Genomic DNA, 20,206 nt, shown 5'->3' on the forward strand with positions numbered 1-20,206 from the left:
CTAAAAGTAATCACGCAAGGATACCAAGATCCATTAATCAAAGCCTGCTCAGCAGCGCAAGAAATCCAAGAATAGAGTAAATAATATCAAAAAACAGGAGAGAGATGCGCACTTCTGCCCGGCTCCGAGCTGCAAAACAAAGGAAACATAAAAGCAAACATAAAAGCGAAAAACATCATAGGCAGCTCGGGTCCCGGACAGACGCGGTTGTATCAATCAAATCAACAAAAAAAGCACACGTGACGTATAGTAATCAGGAAAATATGGGAGTAATAAAGGCACGACCGAGGACATAAGTCGTGTAATACGTGAGATTATAGTGGCAGTAGCCGCGTCACACATGAACAAAACTCAGTAAAAGAAAAAGGGTCATGTAGTAGAGGCCAACTACAGACTCATTGTCAGCCACTCCCATTCCTGGCTCGCACCCTGTCCACCAGCGATACTGTGGTTCGCTGGATTTGCGGCAGCAGGTGGTGCCATCGCCGGAGCTAACGGTACGACTTTGGATCGGCTCGTAGGAGCGGCTGACTTGGGGCTGTCGTCGGGATCTGGGTCGGATCCAATCGGCGCTTTCTCGAGTCTGCGCTGCCGTCTGGGTGCTACTTGCACACCGGCACGAGCCTGAGCGACGCCAGCCGGGGGACCAGACTTGGGCGGAGCAGCGGCAATTGGCACAACACCGGGCTTGCCCAATGTGTTGGATCCAGTCATCGAGGGGGGTGACTCGGAAGTGTTGATGCGGGATGAAATCGATGTGGATGGGGCATGCTGAATAGAATTTTTGCGGGAAGATTTCTTAGATGACCGAGAAGTACCAACAGCAAGGGTATTGGCGCTGCTGCGGTTCCGCTTCTTGATCACATCGGTCTTGAGCGAAAGGGGGCGGACAACACCATGGAGTTTCAGGAACAGGCCACATGCATTGCACAGGGGCTGGCCCTCTGGATTGCGTCTCCAGAGAGGAGTGGTTTGAGTGAAACAGTTGGTACAGGTGGTCGGTCCCGCGTTCGGGTCACCATTTTTCGACCCACCAGGGCTGCCTGGTCGGGACGGCACCGCACTACTCAGACCGGACTCTGGAGGAGTGCTAGGCGAGGGGTGGTTTGTCGGAGGCCCGCTGGCTGAGCCATTCAAGCTCTGACGGAGCAGTGCAGCAGCATTGGGGGTCGATGCTGTGCGAGGGACCTTTCCGTAGCGACGAGGATCCTGGTTCTGATTGCGAACATCGCTGACCGAAGCAACGGATCCGTGCCCACGGCCAAGAGTGCCTCCCTGGTTCCATTCAGGCGGGCCATCCATCATGTCTGTGGATCCTATCGTAACATGCTTGCGGTGCTGAGCACTGAAGCCTGGTAGCGACTGTACTGACCCGGGGAAACCTCCATCCCAATGAAGACCGGCGCTCATATCACCAGACTCATCCATCGAGGCAAAGTCATTTGGCATAGTCATGCCCCCGCGTTCAAAGTTGCCATCGTCATCCTCATTGTCCGAATCTCCACCAAATGTGAACATGCTGGTGGCAGGCGCAGTTGTGGAGAACTCGCCATGGCCAAGCACCTGTGAAGGGTTGACATGCTGCGGTTGTGGCACCGAGAATCCAGAAACATGAGTGGTTGGTGGCCCTGTAACTGCGTTCCCTTGGTGAGAATCGCCGTTCATGTTGTACATATAACGCGGCTGTAGAGATGCAGACAGGTTCGACTGGCGCTGCTGGATATAGTTAGGAATGCGGCGCTGGGAGTGGGATTCAGCGGAGGGCGCATCAGAAAAGAATATCGATTGCTCCCCTTCATAAATCGGTTGCGGGGTCGACACAGTAGACTGGTAGCCAGAAGGCGGGGGAGAGAAGAACTCGGTTGAGTTAAGTGACGAGGCGAGCGGCGTTTGAGAATATAGACTCGAGAAAGGATTTCCTGCAGTCATTGGAGACTCTGACGGCGAAAAATGGAAATTTTGCTGATAAGGCCCGGCTGAGTTGATCCCGTGGTCTTCGTTTAAGCCATACGTATCCAACCCGTAGGGAATGTTAGAGTGCGTGTGGTGGTGCTGAGGTCTGCGCGGGCCCACCGTGCCATTTCCGGGAAGAGCAAAGGCAGAAGGTGGGTGATCGAGTGAGTAATCTGGCAGTGCCGCTGACAATTCCGAGTGCTGCGCCAGCATAGCGTTGGACACCGGGGGAACCTGGGGCGAGGCCTCGGCAGGGCGCTTGCGGGTCGGAACAGAAAGACCAGCGAAGAACTGGCGCTCGTCGACGCTTGTTTTGCGGACCCGACGGGCGACATACCCAAACTCGGAGTTTGTTCGCTGATCCTGGGGTGGGTGGGGGAACGAGGCGGCGGTCGACTGTTCCATCATTGCATCCTTGCGCGATTTAATAGGAATTGACCCAGTCGGCGTTGCTGTGAATTGTCGATCGGCAGAAGGGTGTGAGGGGTGTTCAGCGGGCGAATCAAAGGGAATAATGAAGTCATCCAGATTCATTGCATCTGAAGTGCCATCAAGGTTCATATCGTGCGAAAGATCGGGCCCAGCGGAGGATACTTGGTCGGATATGCGCATCTGCGCGATGCCGCTTGGTGCCGGGCTTACAGTTTCCGAGGCACTGTTTGGACACCAGAAAATCAGCTATGTGCTTCAAGAATTCGCAGGAGTATTTCTTACCGAGCCTGTTGCTCCCGTTCCTGCTGCTCCCGTTCCTTGCGCTTAAGGTTCATGGCCATCATTCGCCATGTCAGATTCTCCATGCGTTCTTGGTTAGGCAACTGAGACTTTGTCCTGGTATATAGCTTCCAAATCTGAGCCGCCAATGGATCCTTTCTTTGCATCTCATCGGGGCTTTCGCCACGCGGTGCACCGTTCGTCCATTCAGGAAAGATGGAGTTGCCGAGGACGCCATCATTGGCGTTGGAAGAACCGGAGGGACTGAACGGAGAGTCAAAGGTAAAGTCGTCGGACATCATATGAGAGTCGGCGTCGAAGCCGGGGAAGGCCATAGACTGGGATGGCCGGGCTCCCCCGTGCCCTCCATGGTGTATCCCCTCCATAATCTCCGATGGAGAGGGTTTCGATGAGAGGGGGAAGGTAATTCAAATAGAGACGTGGGGGGGGGATGGCAAAAAAAGGTGGGTTGGATTGAAATTCCCCCGTACCCGCCGTAAACGAGACCCTTGCCGGAAGTTGATGATCGAATGCAGCCAAGCGAGAGACGATTGGCAGGATTCAGCCAACGACCAGGGTCTGTCAAGGCAAAACGCCTATTAGCACGGAACGGATCTTATAATAATAATATATGGTAATAAGATAATTACGCTGACGACTGGGATGAGAGAAACGCACGATGGATCTGTAGACCACCACCCAGCCTCGACGCCTCTTGGGATTTCCTGAGTCGTGGAGGGGGGGCTAGACCCTCCAAACGCTCATGCCCCGAAAAGATATATCCTTTGATGGAAGAGAAAGTCCTCCCCGAGAACAAAAGGAAAAAGAATAAAGTGGCAGAGATGAATAAAAAAGATGGAGGGGAGAGAATGGAATTGTGTGGGACGGGAGTGTTACTGCCGACCACGCAACCAAGTTGTATAAGTTAGAAATCAATGTACTTCTGTATAATGAAATTGAACAAAAGAACAAAATAAAAGAAAGAGGAAAAGAGAAATAATATGATGTCTAAAGGAGAGAGTAGAGCAATAGTGAAGAAGAGTAGGTACCTGTAATCTATGTAATTTATATGTAACAGAACGTACCAGTATGATTCTTGTCACAGGAAAACGACCGATTTACGGCGCTTCGCTCGACTCCCAAATTTATGTGCCACTCCCGTCTTCTTAAAAAGCCATGGGGTTTTTTTTCTTTAATTTTTCTTATATTTGGACTTTATTTCCTTCTCCAATCAACTGTTATGTATTTACATACATCTGGTCTAGAAGGTCTTTCTTTCTTTCTCTTGCATATTCGCACGGTCCCAATCTCATGTCACATATCATCTGAGGTCAAGTACATGACCGGCATCTCAAATATCGGCCCGAATGTTTTCAAACCCCCGTACTAAAGTTGAAACTAATGTATGTACATACATTGCCAGACCCTCTCCGGTGAGTCGGGGCCGCGGTCTAAACGCAGGTACTATCATAATGGCCAGTTGGATACTATCGGAAAAGCTTGTGAAAAGAGAAAACATGGCACTCCCAAAGATATCACATTCCTTAGTGTGTCCCCGAAGGAAGTCCAGATGCAGGCTAAGTGGGGACTGTTCGTTAGTGGTGGAGTACAACTCCCGGTCCAGTCAGAGAGGTCTGAATAGGCTGAAAGCGAACAAAGGCATTCTTTCTTCTCAGGATCTCGATTTCCTTGCTCTGAGATGTTTCAAATCACCGAGGGGCTGTCTGTGGGATATCCGGGAAGAATTGCAGGCGTAAGGAGAGAAAAAAAGCCCAATCAAATATGTTGATATCGAAGTGTATAGTCCATACTCTTAGCGCAACGTAGCGGGGCGGAATGATAGTAAACCGAGCAACGGATGGATCCTCAAAGATAAGGAAACATTCTATGGGTCTTCTTTTCCTTCTTTTCTTTTTTTTTCGAGAGAAAAATAACAAGGGAATTGTGTTTTTCACGGATTGAGTAGTTATTTCCGTATGCACATATTCAATAAGCGCGATATAGAATATAAAATCAATATCTTCCAATAATCTGGAGACTCACCGAGAGGCTCAGAAGGAGTGAAAAAAAAGATTCCTATATTACCCGAAAACAGTACCAGCCGTGTATGAAGGAGACATACAAAATGGCCTGTAACGGAATTTCCCCGATCATCGCCCCCAAACAAGTTAAGGTACCTAAAAAGGCAACCAACAACTTCGCAAATCAACGATCGCATTGGCATTCTGGAGATAATTCTCCTTTCGCGGGGGATTATAGGTGGACATCCGTACCGGTGAATATCCCTGCTCTTTCGTAGGTTTGCCACCGCTAAGGCGGGGTTAAGGGACAACTCCGGCCTTCAACAGTCGCATATTCCGTGTCATTTTGATATCCCCGGGAGAATGGTTGACTCATGTGGGGACGACCCGGATCGGACAGGCACGCGAGGCCTAAATGAGTAGATGATGTTCTCTCCCAATAACGGTGTAGGGGTAGCTCTATGGCATCAAATATGTTGTATATTTTTTTTGGCCCTACGACCCACAAGTCCCAAGATAAGAAAAAGTTGATACAAATGTATATTTGTAGAGTGTAATTAGCCGTGGTCAGATAGACTGCAGATCGGTGGAACTTTCGACCTTATCTCTTTGTTAGCATAAAGTACGGAGTACATAAGAAGGTCATACGTGTTTCTAATCATATTTCCAATCCATAAGTGGGGGAAATAACTGTCTCAGGCACCCGGATCAACCCGATTATGATTCTTGTATGTCGCGGGGGAAAGCACTGGGCATTTCCCATCGCATACGGGTGGGTCGTGGCGTCCTGCACATTCAGCCCATGCTGACTGGTACTTTGGTCATCTTCTTTCGAGGGGTTGTACAGTGTTTTTTTTTTTTTTGCGGTTCTTGCGGTTACGCGAATATATCGAAGGTCAAGGCATTTGATTTCATATGAAGAAGCTTTTTCCCAACAGTGAAGAGCGTGGAGACAGAGAGAGACTGACACTGCGCATATGTAACAGGCATTCCGTTTTAGGTGAACCGAGTTGACATTGAGATTGACCGAGCTGACACCGAAGTGAAGCCGAAGTCAAAAAGGAAATGCCAGGGACACGGCAGTATATATACTTTGTACTCAGCAACCCGAGAATATTGACGCCTTGCCGTGTGGTTATCTACCAAGACCGTCTCGATAAGACGTGACGCTACCTAAGGGGCCAAAGAATGTGCTCACTGATATCGCAACCAACAGGGAGAATCATAGGTATCTTGGCCGAAAAATTCGACCTGCAGAGAGAGATAAGACCCCTGACACAGACCAGAAGAACCTTCCAGGGTTTGAACGATGCGTTGTCATTGGATATACCCCCTACACCGCCATCATATTGCGACTCTGCTATCTCCAGATTTCAACCCCAGAGTATTCCTTCCACCGGATCTCCGGGGGATCCTCCAATGCGGCCCCGGGGATCCCGGGAGCCAATTTACTTGTAAACGGACAATGGACCTTATCTCCTGGTTTAATCCTGTGAGATAAAGACTATATCGCCGATGTGACTGATCTTCGAGATATCCGGATTGTCTCACTCAAATATGGGATCAGATCATTGGTGCAATCTGGGGATATCAACACTCACGCAACGCTATTAGCAGATCACGCAAGGGAAGATCAAAGATGACAATCCCCATCCCAAATGCGCTGATTTATTTAGCCAATCTCTTCTTGATTCTTCATGCAAGGTCCCTATCAAGTCGGATTCGCGAAGTCATTGATGTACAAATCAATGCTGGCTAATTGTTATCAGAACTTCGGTGGTTTTCTATCTGCTTATTATCTATCTAGCTATCTCCAGAGCTGTGTCAAGCATTTGTTATCACAAACTCAAATGGGCTTGATTCGAGAGAGTCAATTGGCATTTATGTTCTTATATCTAGGGCCATAAATCGTCCTCACGGGGGCAATGCTCTTCATAGGTATTGGGCATTTGATTGGCTTCTCTCGACGAACCAATAGTTTGACTTGACCTTTGTACGATTTTCCGGTTTTGGAGCAGGAAAGATCCCGGACCAATAGAGCCTCACATATTGTTCAATTCTTTGCATGTGAGATATCATGCATCGCTCAATTCATGTCGGACCTAGCTTTGCTCCTACTATTTGATACAAGCGAATGCATTCTTCGGAGTACTCCGTGTTATTATTATGTGACTAGCAATTATGCTTTGATAAAACAAGGATGCAATGGACATGTACAATTCGGCGAATAGGAAGGAAACTCACATATCATATCTACAGTAGAGCTCTTTGAGTACATTGAGGGTAGACGAATAAGAACCCTAAGAGAAAGCTGGCTTAGCTGAGGTATTCTCAACGATAAATATGCAATTCAGACATTGTATAATATGTACAAATGAAGTATGCATCTCTAGCACATCAGGCACGTGCCTCGAAGAGCTAGAGATAAGATCGTAGCCCAAGAAATAGCACAAAGTAAACAAGAACACTCTAATTCATAGCAACAAGGTATCATAGCAACAAAGTATAGCAACCCTTCAATTGTTATGCTATCTTGGTGAGCTGGTCGATATCTTCCCGCATGCAGGGGTCTCATCTTATGACACAAAAGCGACAGAGACGAGAAGGGTATCATGTATGACAAGATAACGCATAAATCGTCCATGAAAATAAAGGGGAATGAAAGAAAAAAAAAGTCTATATGGCCCAAAGAAAAGCTCCAACATGTATGAGGTAAACACTCCACGACAACCACCACAAAAAAAAAAAAAGCACACCGGGGGAGAAATGCCACCAAATGAGATAAACGCAAAAACCCGGGATAGAGCCCGAGGATATAGAAAAGATGGGACTATGCCATAGAAAAAGAAACAACGATGGGGAAAAGCCACCCAAAAACCCTTGCGCCCGCTAATGACCAGCTGCAAAGCAGACCCGCCACGGTATATGAGGATGAGGTGAAAATAGAAATGCGAAGGGGGTAAAAGTATGTGAATGTGCCACGGGGTATTAGAAAAGAAACAGGCCGTCTAGGAATGTGATGTGCAACGTGATGAAAAGACTCGAAAATGCGAATAGGACATGGCAGAGATAGAAGGAAAAGCGGTTCATGGGTTCGGTGACCGTGACGGGCCTGGGTGTCCCATCGGAGCAGGATTGGGCGGGTATGCGTGCGGAACTGGGTCGGCGTACATAGGATAAGGCACCACGCCCATTGCAGACATGGCGCTCATATCCTGCCATTGCGGGTAATTCATTCCGGGAGGGTATGAGACTGATCCTGGAGTCTGCATTTCGGGCGTTCCTGGCGAGCCTTGGCCCATGGCACTCAGTGATTGCGCGGGTGTTGTCATTCTCCGTTTGAGCTCTGGAGGCATGTGATGAAATTGATTAGGGTATGATGAGCCTATTTCCTGTCCTGGATAGCTCATAGTTCGTGGCGGTGGCGGCGGGACCTGCCAGACTGTTCCGTCGGGCTGCATGGCATATGCAGGTGTCTGGCCCATCGGCTGGCCTCCCATTGATGAGGCTGCAGATATCGGCGAGGCGGGTGGTAGGCCTGACGTGATGCTTCCGGGATTCCATACGTTGGGTGACATATTCATCATCTGGCCTTTTGCGGCTGCCATCGTATTCAACAGCTGCGGGTCCGCTATTGTCGTAAATTCGTCCCATGCCACCCCAGCATCCATCGGTTGATGCCCAGCAAAGTCTCCTGGTCCCATGGGTCGGTCTAGTTCGGATCAGTCAGTCAATGGATGCGCCTTGATTGCAGTGCAGAGATGATCTGCTAGACATAGACCTACCTGGCGTTAGACCCATGTTGGCTTGAACCATTCCGACATTGTACGTTGACATGTCCGCGGACGAGGTGTTCATTGGCATAGGCTGGTATGGGTAGAAAGTCTCGGCGGGATCGGGCATCAAATTAGGCGGAGAGGAAGCAACTGGCGTGGTGTTTGAGCGTTCGGTAGAGGGAGTCTCCAATCTCGAGCTTGGTCGTGATTTCTTTTCAATCGGTGGTTGCTGGTCCACCGGGAAAAACTGACAGTCCTTTCGCAGTCGAATACAGTTCTCACATCGTCCTTCCGTATCGTCTGGCGCTACGAGACATCGGATCTTTCGTCGTCGACAGTGCACTGGAAAAGTATAAGTAAGATGACCACATGCGGGATATGCCACTCTGGAAAGGAGGGGTTATTTTTTTTTAAACAAAATCTCCTGATCGACAGAATTTCACACAGAAACGGAGAAAGGCAACACGCAAAAGGACGATGGGTGCTTAGGATTGTATTACTGACCACATGCGACAGAGGTTCGATGATATCCTAACTTATTGCGCTTTTTATCATTTGCGTCCATGGCGCTTTGTGAATTTCCTGATGCCATATCGACAGCTGCGGGCATAGCTCCCACGAGCACGGTTCTGTTGTAACGGTTGAAGGTGCATCAAAAGCCCTGGCAAAGCGAAAGGCGTGCTTTGCGAAGCAGCCGGTTGAGAGTACGTCGAGGGGTGATCAAAGGTAAATGCGACAAGGATCTGCACAAGGCCATACAGATACAGAAGACTCCAGAGAATGACGCTTCAATTCTCGGGGCTCCGATCCACATGCGCCACACTGGACCAGGTATGATATTGCGCACGTTTCAGAGGATGTTTGGTATGTCAGGGTCTGTCTCAAAGTATATAGGTGTTGCAAATGGTCGAGAATAGATTGGGATTCGGAGTCCCCAAATAAATCCAGTAATTGCGAATTAATCAATGATAAATTATGGTGATTAAGTTGGATTGCCGGGGGGATTTGGGGGGGTTTAGGGCCTAGAAGTGGCCAGCAAGAAACCACCTTAGGAGTCAAAATAATAAAAAGAAATTAGTAAGAAAAGGGAAATGGGAAAAAAGAAAAGAAAATAGAGTATTCAAAGGAGTGAATATGAAGTGAACGGTGTGAAGAGAAGGAAGAGCAGATCGAAGATGGTAGGTATAGTCCAGGTCGAAGCTAATCGCGGGGTGAAACGCCCAAATGTCTTTTGTTTTATTTATTTTTATTTTATTTTTTTGGGAGAGAGAAATTTTTTTAGATTTAATTTAATTTTCAAGTATGTATATCACGTACGTGGAAGTGGCTACTAACACGGATGTATCGACTTAGCCCTCAAATGCAGGTCATTGTCAATGGATGATCATTTCAGGGGGGGAGAACTTCCCTCTTAATTTACTATAGTGTACTCCGTATAGATTTTTACTATTGAATAGAGGTTATTTCTTATTTTCTACATTTTTCTTCTAATTTTTTCTACATTTTTTTACCTTAGGGTTTTCCAAAAAAAGGAACTGTTGTCACCATTAGATTGGTTCTGATATGATTAGGTAACTTGCCAATGCCCCTGATTGCGTACTATAGACCCGGTTCTTATGAAGTAGAAACGAGGAACCATGGTCTGGGAGCGCTGACAACAGTGGGGAGTGGATGTTCCAAGGTCTTACTAGTTAGGTTTAGGGCCATAACTGTCAATCATTGATGAACTGGGGAATACTTCCTTCAAGTCCAAACTAGGTGATTGGTGACGCGAGTTTAGGTCGGCTCTCAGAACCAATAAGATTGTTGATTTGAGGGTCCATTTTAAAAAGAACCTTCTTTCGGTTATTTCCAAGGCTGATCCCTAGAAACCTTGAGGGCTTCTCGAAGGGGAGTTTTGCAGTTCGATCTAAGCGATATTGGACCACATGGCCTTCTGGAAAGATTAGAAAGACTACTCCGTAATAATCTGAAACGAACCATTTTAATTTGTGCTAAAAACAGATCCAGGGTCCACGACCAAAGTGTATCAGGTTACTGTTTTAAATCCTTCTTGTAGTTTGTTTAATATGTTCTAAAAAAAAAAAAAAAGAAATATCATTTGGATTTTGCCCCTTTTTTTTCGTTCAATTTCTATTTGACTGGCAAATTTATCCAGAATAAGAAAACAGTCAAATCCATGGAAATAGTGGAGTTGTCCAATCAATGTTTTAGATCCAATGTACCCTGAGATGTCCCTACATATATAATATACAGTAGGATGTTTCAACATTCTCTATAGGAAATTCCTAGAGACACATACGTGGCCTTACTATAAAATATCTTGTACTTTAGAAACCAATCGGTATACATTAGAGAATACACAGCCCTGAACTACACCCAAGTAGGATAACCGTCCGAAAGCTTTTAAAAGGTAGCAAATAATTTAAAATATACAACATAGGAAACAAAATGCGAAGTGCAACAAACTCAGAGTGGACACAAGGTTTAATTAAGGATCATCTCGACTGCTGGTAGCGCGTTACAGATTAGTCTTGGCATTCGTTTGGGGCTCATTCGGGGGTTTTCTTTTTTGTTGTACTTAAGGGTACTTAAGAAAAAGCGCGGGGAATCACTTATTCTCTACTACAATGTAAGTACTCTGTACATGTTTTAAAAAAAAGGGGGTTAACTTCCGGTTAAACTGAAGAACGTGTCAAATATCGCTTAATAATGTTAAGTGTACTGTGGATGATCTTCGTACTGTATGCCCTGTGTATCACGTCAAGGTCAACGCCACCGATCACCGTCTCTCGTGCCTCTCCAAGCCACTTTACAAGAATTCAATATATGCACAATAGATGCTGAAATCTTCGAAGTCGATATTTCCACCGCTCTTTTGCGACACTATACGAAGTAACATTGTACATACTCCCTCGCTATGGCCCCACAACTCAGCACACACAAGTCGAAGATCGACAAGCACGGATCTTGAGAAATGCACATGGGCCAATACTATTGGATCACACAATAGACTCTTTGGAGCTGGGGTGTGCAGCTAAGCAATAAGCACATGTATCGTGACGCGGCAAATGTTGCGATAGATCTCGCAGTTGCATACGAGGCAACCGACTCATCCGAATCTCCGTAATAGCAACATACGTTGTCTCCAACAGGCAACATCATGTAGAAAAGTGCCTCGGTATTTTAAGAAGCCCCAACGGGCGTCGTCATTGTCGATCGAGAATTGTTTAAAACTGAAACAGGGTCCAGGGTTGAGCCAGATCTGGTTGATCTAGGCCAAGAATATATCCATGTGGGTGGAGTGGAAGAATGTCTAAAATGTCGGCTAATTACCGTCTACTTCACTAGTCTATTTAGGTAGTTAATACATATTTGTATTGTAGCGAGGTTTATCGACAAATTATAACTATTCCCTTCTGAGATTAGTGCACAAAAGCTCTTTTCTTTTCCCCTGCCAAACCCCCCCAACTGCCGAGCTCCGCAGTGGCGTGCATGTACGGAGTATACGCTATGAGATACGCTATATACGCTATGTACGCTACGAGAAGATACTACAAGCTACTACTCCGTACCTTTGGGCAACTGCATATCCGAGGTTTTAAGGTCTATCGTGTATACTTTCGGGGGGTGATGCTATTTCGGAATGTCCCCGTCTCTAAATTCTAAGTCTCAAGGCTTAATCCAATATGCACATGCAAATGCAAAAATATGATCTAATATGTAAGAGGCCCTGCAGATGATATAATGCCTTGTAGGGTACATTTTGATATACAATTAGGGTTTTAACCTCTTTCTCTTTCTCTACAATATATATAGTAACAACATCCATATCATAAATTAAATGAGATCGGAGATCTCCCCTGTGGGCCATTCAATGCAGGGACCTCACTGGTCACTCAGCTTTGGTCCGGTTGTTTCACCATCTTCGGGGCCCTTGACTCCATTCGGCTCCCTCAAGGGGGTCACCCTTTTTAACCTGCAACCTGCCTTACGCGTCCTCCCAAGAAAAAACTCCCTTTTGCCCCTATCATGATTCGAGATTTTAATTTTTTAATTTTTTCGAAGAAGAGGAAGGTGGTATTTACTATCTGATGGCGCAGGAAGGCGTTTCCCCCACTCTCAACAGCCATTTTCTACGGCTTCTCCGGAGAGTTGAAGCCACAGACTTTTCCAATTCGAAAAAGGGGCCAATATCCGCCTTTCCATATTGTACTGAGAATGCAAATTGCGCGATTATGCTCTCATGTTTCGGGGCTCCGCCGAATTCGGCCTGAAGTAGAAAGACAACTTTCAATTTGAAATTGTCTCATTCGCTTACTCGTACCACAACCATTGCGTCAATGGCTCTCGCTTGCCTGATTGAACATGCAACACAACATGTCACACGAGTTCCCCCGGACCGACTTATGATCGCATGGCACCCGACAGCAGCACACCATGCCCGAGCGAACGTTTCTCTGTCTCGGTTGCCCCGCGCATCAATGACAATAATCTCCGGCGCTTGATCTGCGCTTTGCGATAGTGGTGGTGCTGGTGTATTGGAAAGGGAATCCAACGAAACATATTTGTATCGATAAGAGATGTGCAGAGGGTGGCCTGGTAGACGGGTATACTTGGACACGTGTCTCGTAGGTTGTGTTTCATCTTTCTCGCGGTCGGACTTGTGAGATGCGACCCCCAACGGTGGACAGCATTCATGGGCGGAGATAAAGCGCACATTATACTTGAGGGGGAAACAAACCGTAGTTGAGACTCCAGTATGTGCGTCTGCGATCGAGAACGTCATGGATGGCTCAGCGGGTGTAATACCGTATCCGTTGGGTCCGTAATCATTGACAGACAGAGTCAACCCTTCGATATTGACTTCGGTTGTACTTGGCTCTTGAGTATCTACTGGGAGTGTAAAAGCCTCCGCTGTGAGGTCTCCCGTGCCTAGCGGTGTCGATTCCATGGAAAGCTTGGCTCCATGCTTGATTCGAGGTCTGCTCGAGATCCGCGGAACCTCTTCAACTGCGAGTTCAAGCCATCCACGTTTGAATATTTCCCCCGTATTCACATCCCGGGGCATCATGTCGCTGCTGATCCACCCCATGCATGTCTTAGCTCCCGCTGAACAAGACAAGACACGTCCGACAACGCATGCTTTGCTCCACCAACTCCGTCCGCCATAAACGAATCCTCCGTAAAGGTTAGCAATTGAGCCTAGTTGGGCAAGGGCGTCTGCGTCATTCTCAAGGAGCGTCGCCATGAGAAGGTGACTGATACCCTCACCGGGTATCACGAACCCGGATAGCCAGGAGCGCGAGATCCAGCCTAAAGTTTTAGACCGTGGATCGCCAGAACTACAAAGCTTGACACGGCGGCGGCTGGGGCTTTGTGTGTACATATCCTCCTTGGCCAGTAACATCTCCTTGGATATTTTTTCCTGTCCCCAGCTGTCATCGACAACCAAGCGTGGTAGAACCGGATTGTTAAGGTCTCCAAGTTTGAGCTCCATGGTAGCTTTCAGCGCATCCAGTTTTGGCCATCCAAGGTTTTCTGCGAAGACATACAGACCCTCGAGCTGCAGTCGAACGTGAGAAGAGCTCAATTCACAGTCCCAGGCAGACTGTAAATCTGGAATAGGAGGCGAGCTGCTACGTCGAGTGATGCTGTCCAACAATGTAAAACGACGACTTTTCTCAGGCGACTTCGTGCTTGAGGATTTCGACCGTGGGCCACCAGGAGATGCTGGTTGTGGCGGCGGGCAAGTGATATCCAGACTATTAAGGAAACGGCGAACAACAATCAAATCCCAGTTCAGCTTTCCTTCTCGCAATCTCTCGAAATGTCGAAGCTCAGGGATCGTGATGTGACCACCGTGCGGATCATACAACATGCCAACTCGAACGAACGCATCCAAGCGAAGAAGCAACTCAGCAGAGAGGAGCAGTTGGATGAGCAACCACTTTCGCTCCATCCCGGAACTAATCAAAATATCCCCTGACACCTTATCGTTACTTGAATCGGGTTCCAGACAGTCCCCGTCGCAGTGCAGGGATGCCTCCCATAGGACCTGCCCTGCGCGAAAGCGCCACTCGGGGAGACTGAAATTGATCCAAGCTCCTGGGGTGGCCAGCACAAGTGACAGGGTTTTGATCTGGGATTTGACACTTTGCGGATGGCGTTCAATCAACTCATTTGGAGGATGGGGGTGAAGAGAATGTGTGTGTAAACCATCGTGCAACTCGCGTGGACTTTCAATATCCAGAATTGTCTTCGTCGACCCCTCTGTGAGTATTTCACGTCGGACGTTGCGCAGATGTTCTAAGCGTTGCACGAGATATCGAAGGTTGATATCTCGTACTCCAATACGTTTCCAGGCCTCTGGACCTTCACAGATGAGTGTATGACGATCGAATACGACACCACTTTGACATTGTGAATATGGTTTGTGGTAACCCTCCATTAAACCGAATGCCACGGTTGCCCCCATGTTTGAGAGTTGCTGTATAGATGGAAGGGTCTTCGGTTTTTCGGGGACGTATCGAATCGCATCAGCAACCGATAATTCAAGAAAGTGGCGGAAACCGACGGTGCCGGGTTCTTTGCCGTTGTTTGATAGCATGTTGGGTACTTCGAAGATTCCGACGTCAAACGTTGCCCTGTTCACGGCGCCTGTTCGGCGCCGCCAGTCAGCCACTTGGATCGGAACTCCACCTTTGACAGCCCAGTCGTCTGGGACTGGTAGATGGGCGTGAAGTGTGCTCAGAGTAAAGGAAGCATGGGGCAATGCCTTGCGATCCCACATGTGTTGGATTATTGGGTTCTGCTCATCCCAGGGGAAGATCACCTGGGGATACCATCGGCCATGCTTGCCTTTCTCTAGAAGAAAGTGAGGCGCCCCAGATAGCAATGCCTTGATATCTTTCGGTGTGAGGTATGATTTCTCTGGGGGTCCGGGGTTGGAATCAGGTGAATGGTCTTTCAATTTACACGCCATATCCAATCTAGATTCGAGAAGATCTTGAAGATTTTGAGGTTGCCTCGGCTCGCCGTGTTCTTCTGGTGTGGGAGAGTCGCGTGTAGGGGAGCCACGGGGATCTTTGGTACCCTGTTGTCGGCTACTACAATCTGGTCGTGATTTGGGCGGCGTGCTCGCTTCAATTGAACCTGACTTTTCTTTTTCCTTTTTCATCGTGAGCTAGCGTTCTAACGACGATGTAGATATTCTTACTTGTCTTGTTGGAGAAGGTGTGTCTAAGTTGCCGCTCTGTCTTCGAAATAGACTTCGGAACCTCCCGTTGGGTTGGTCATCTTGGTGGTGGCCGGGAATATGAGGATGCAATGGTGATGATGGCTTGGGTGTCTCGGATTTATGAGTAGTAGATGCTGGATCTGGGGAACCATCTGCACGGCGTCGGCCAAATAGGAAAGACATTGGAACCCATGAGGATGCAATTATTGCATCTCCTGAAAAAAAAAGTATGCTCTTATAAACTAAAAAATAAGAAGGAATAAGGAATAAGGAATATAGGCACTATATGCGGAGTGCTGATCTCGGCCCTCTCGGCTTGTGACGTGACCCTATAAACGGCAATGCGGCAAGTGGGCGACGGCGAGACCGAGTTTTTCCCGTAAATGCACAGATTATATTGGCGAGAACTGATAATGAGAAATAGATTGTAAAAAATAGAGAATTGAGGAGGTTAAGGAGGCTAAGGTGGACTTTAGAAAGTGATGACGTATGGACAAGAGCGGCGAGCATATGGATGGCCTGTCTTCCATCTTTTAAAACAAAACAGGAGAGAATAATTTTGTGTATGTGTATACTTTTCAACATCTAATCTTAATAAGAAAAGAATGACATAAACAACGCTCTTCAAAGTTAGACATAGCTACGATTTATCCTAGCTAGACATACCTTGGAAGGAAGCTATGTGTACATAGGAGGTTTTGGTTTGTCCACGTAGGACTGATCATTCTCTCATTCTCTCGTTAGGAAATCTAGTTCTCATAGTATCATCAAGCCTCCGCGATAAGGTGCTCCTTGTTAATTGTGCCTTTCGGGTTTGTCTACGCGTGCTGGTGCAGGAATTCAAGAACGGTCTTATATCCGCGCTCGTACTCCTTGCGCACCTCGGTGTTCTCCAAGTCCGATCGCGCAGCCATCCAACCGTGGATCTGAGATGAGAAAGTCTCAACGTGCTTGGGAACCTTCAAGTTGGCCTCAAAGTTCTTGACGTCCTGGACAGGCTCGTCTCCCGAAGCGAGCATCGCCATGGGGATGTTTACAACCTTTGCATCATTGGGATCGACCATAGCTGGGTGGCACTGCACGGCCGCCTTGAATAGCTTGTTATCAGCGCCGGAGGACAAGCAGGCAATCTTACCGCCCCAGCAGTAGCCCAGGATCGACCAGGATTGGAAATTGCCGCCAGGAGCTAGCTTGTTGCCTTCGGCGACGACATTGGGGATCTTGGAAAGGGTCTTGGGTGGGACAGCCTTGGTCGAGAAGAAGTTGCCGAGCTTCTCCTTGTGTTCCTGGGTGGTGGGCGGGTACCACGAGATGTCGGCAGGGCTACCTTCAAAGAAGTCGGGCATGAACACGCGGTATTTTTGGTCGGTCGAGGTGGCGAGGATGTCGGCACCTTGGACAGTTTGGTCGAAGAAGCCGAAGATGTCTGTAGATCACGCAATGGTATCAGTTGATGGTCGGATTGTATTTCGTGTGGGGAGATGAGTGACTGACCATAGATGACCAGGATAGCCTTAGTGGCCGATTCTGGGCCAGTGACGTCTAGAAGTCATCTTGTTAGCTCAATCCATCAGAACTGGGCGAAATAGGAACTCACAGGTCTTCATGCCATTGATGGTTTTGTATTCTCCCTTGGGCTGGTAGCCCTTGGATACAACAGGGGGAATTCTATGCATAGTCAGCGACCCCTAATTTTGAGACATCACAGAATGCAATGGGATCACGAACGAGCAACAGGCCTTGCTGATTCCAGACATAGTTGCAGAGAAGCGATGGAGGGGAGGTGTGCTGAAGCGGGGTTTGGTTGCGAGAAACGGTCTTGGTAATGTCAGAAATGACCTGTATTGCAATTGGAGTTAGGAGTAGAGAACATACAAGCAATTGAATTCTGGAATTCTAAATTAAAGGTAAGGTTGAAGAAGAGAAAAGGGGAAAAGGTGTACCCCGCCGTTCGACGTCATCGGAGCAACACTCGGCAGTTCGATATTAGGAGATGCAACCCGCAAGGAAACCTCCAATTTAGACCTGTCTTATTGCTTGGCTTAATTTCCGAAACTGCTGTCATTTTTGAGGTAATCTATATGAAAATATATTTCCGAATTTGGCCATAGCCGAGGTTTCTATCTTTTATATAAACACAGTAGCGCAAATCATAAGAAAATCCGTGTTACTTTATGCAGTAAAATAATCGAAAGCTGGGGTAGCCTGTAGGGAAAGACTCACAGGGTTATCGTTTCCAGTAAACTAGAAGTATCACAGCCATCGGGTCTTGATGAGACCTCATTTATGCACTCAAAGGTTTCACAGAGACTGTCACACCAGAAACCTATATGAGACGGGAGCTCAAGGTAAGGAAAGTTGAATCGATTATGCATAAATAGAGCACGATGCAAGAGAAAGTTGACGTCTCGTCTTAATTTTTTACAGGCAATACAATGCAAGCAGACCCGAATCTCGCCGCAAGGGAGGATCTAACAGCGACCGAAAGATGCTCGTGGGGCCGTTCGCATGTAAAAAAAAAGGAAAGATATAAAAAACCGAAGAAATCCCGAAAAACAAATGCCGAGAAGAGCTTGGCTTTTAGGAAAGTCACCTGAACACAAATTACCTAAACCTAGAAGGCCGGGGGCAGAGATCCGTGCTCACCTTCTGAACCTGAGACCCATCTGCCACCCACATTATGGGATATAGAATAGTCCACGTTGGGAAGATAGGCGAAATGTGGACACCGAAATCCCAGGTCGGGCATATCAGCCCTGCAGGAAACTCATGGCCGCAGATCTCCCGGGTCAGAAGAATAACCAACCTTCCACGAAACGCCATTCCCGGGGACGATCGTGAATGCTGTGAGCCTCTCCGAAGCCACACCGGCAAGAGCCGATGCAGGCGACACTAAGGCGTTCACGATCAGCCAGGTGGATCCTTGCGCGCTGTCACATCTGTAGGAGCCGCCTTGCATGAGAGCAGCGACTAATCGGCTGCGAACCGTGTGGTCCAGGGATATTGCAATCGAAAGTGCGAGGGTCGATCGACCGGGAACCAGCATAGGAAAGGGCCACAGATGATCAACTGATCGTCACTGATATAAACCTTTTCGGGTTGGTGTGCGGCTACAGACGCGGTGGAGGGGATGAACGCTATCGAATTGTAGAGTTTATTTCGAAAGCTAAGAAGTGTCTAGTGAATGTCAGTATACTGTATAGAATGTATAATATTGGAGAAATGCTGTGCCTTGTCGTTTCACTAGGTAGAGGTATGCAGTTCCTAGGAATGTGACTCGGCAGATGTTTTAAGACCCCCTTTTTTTTTTGTTTTCCCCCCCTTCCTATTCTAAGAGCACTGCAGGTTCAAAGCCGGACTTGCTAAATACGGGGGAAATGCGAACCGGATCGTAATATTAAATTCTCTACGTGAATGGATATGTCTAGCTGTGCTAAGGAGCTTCGGCATTCATACGGAGTACATACTCCGTACTCCGCACTTCGTATATGGAATGAAGTTCACACCCTCCATATGTTGTAGGTAATCGGAACATATCTTTAAACCATGTTTTTTGCGGCAGATCAGCTCTGTCAAGTTTTATAAGGTAAAAGACATCGATCGACAGGGCATGTTCCCTTTTTTCCCCCCCCTTCTCTACATAAGCATCTGCCACGTCCGTGCAGAAGGCAAACAGACGCCTCTGTTAGTGGAGAAACCGAAGCGAGGTCGGAGCTACAAAATACAAGAGCCCGAGGGAGTGGAAAGCGATTGGCTTTCGGGGAGTGAGAGAATAAGTTCCAAATAAGGTCCGAGCCAAAGTAAAAGAGAAAAACGAGGAGTAACCATGGCCGGTGAAGTCTAAAGACCAATCATATTGGGGGCTAAAATTGAACCCTTGGAAGTAGAAAGAAGTCTACAATATACGTCTCTGTTCTCTATTCTATACGGAGTACTGTACCTTATGGTCTAAGTTCCAATATAATATCCGTAGGAGGGAAAAGGGAAAAAAAAAACTAATTTCATTTTACCTAACGAATAACCAACGAGATAGCTCGCTTCCCTCTGCCTTTTCAATGGTCTTCTCGTATTCTAGCCATTCCGGTCTTGTCCGTGCGTTGACATCTCTTTTTATTGGACAGGAATCTTACCATGATAGTAGGAAAGTATCCATTTTATATTTCTTTTTTTTTATTTTTCAAATGAAATTTCTTTCTTTCTCAATAATAGCCGGGTCCATTCCTACAGATTCTCTCCGGAGTCTCCTACACTAGCGTCCTTTTTTTTTTTTTTTTTTTTTTTTCACGCGATCAAGTCGGGAAGCAAGGGGAATCCCCTCGAGGAAGGGTCTTTTTTTTTTCTTTTCTTTTATAAAAATAAGAGTTACTTTATATATGAATAGTTATATAGTTAGTTTATATAGTTAACGGTAATTAAAGAGACAACAAGATCTACATATATTCGATATCCACAAAATAAAAATAAATGTCAACCACGTTCTGCTGACACCCCTCTCACTCTTTCGC

The 20,206-nt window shown here is 47.1% G+C and overlaps 4 protein-coding genes across 4 annotated transcripts; all 4 read right to left on the reverse strand.

Moving 5' to 3' along the window:
• Positions 1-387: 387 nt before the first annotated feature.
• Positions 388-3,050, reverse strand: PGRI_075630 (uncharacterized protein; the record flags this gene model as incomplete). Its single annotated transcript, XM_040795277.1, has 2 exons — positions 388-2,608; positions 2,668-3,050. 2 exons carry the CDS (start codon positions 3,048-3,050, stop codon positions 388-390), a joined length of 2,604 nt encoding a protein of 867 aa, XP_040652954.1.
• Positions 3,051-7,771: 4,721 nt separating this feature from the next.
• Positions 7,772-8,543, reverse strand: PGRI_075640 (putative C6 finger domain protein; the record flags this gene model as incomplete). The annotated part of the gene is made up of 2 exons (XM_040795278.1): positions 7,772-8,397; positions 8,471-8,543. 2 exons carry the CDS (start codon positions 8,541-8,543, stop codon positions 7,772-7,774), a joined length of 699 nt encoding a protein of 232 aa, XP_040652955.1.
• A 4,227-nt stretch (positions 8,544-12,770) lies between these two features.
• On the reverse strand, positions 12,771-15,641 carry PGRI_075650 (uncharacterized protein; the record flags this gene model as incomplete). Its single annotated transcript, XM_040795279.1, has 1 exon — positions 12,771-15,641. The coding sequence occupies one exon, from the start codon at positions 15,639-15,641 to the stop codon at positions 12,771-12,773; it is 2,871 nt and encodes a 956-aa protein (XP_040652956.1).
• An 878-nt stretch (positions 15,642-16,519) lies between these two features.
• Positions 16,520-17,458, reverse strand: PGRI_075660 (dienelactone hydrolase family protein; the record flags this gene model as incomplete). The annotated part of the gene is made up of 4 exons (XM_040795280.1): positions 16,520-17,127; positions 17,196-17,243; positions 17,299-17,369; positions 17,430-17,458. 4 exons carry the CDS (start codon positions 17,456-17,458, stop codon positions 16,520-16,522), a joined length of 756 nt encoding a protein of 251 aa, XP_040652957.1.
• Between the last annotated feature and the right edge of the window lie 2,748 nt (positions 17,459-20,206).

The sequence above is a fragment of the Penicillium griseofulvum genome, assembly GCF_001561935.1.
Source record: "Penicillium griseofulvum strain PG3 chromosome Unknown contig_6, whole genome shotgun sequence".
Taxonomy (NCBI): domain Eukaryota; kingdom Fungi; phylum Ascomycota; class Eurotiomycetes; order Eurotiales; family Aspergillaceae; genus Penicillium; species Penicillium griseofulvum.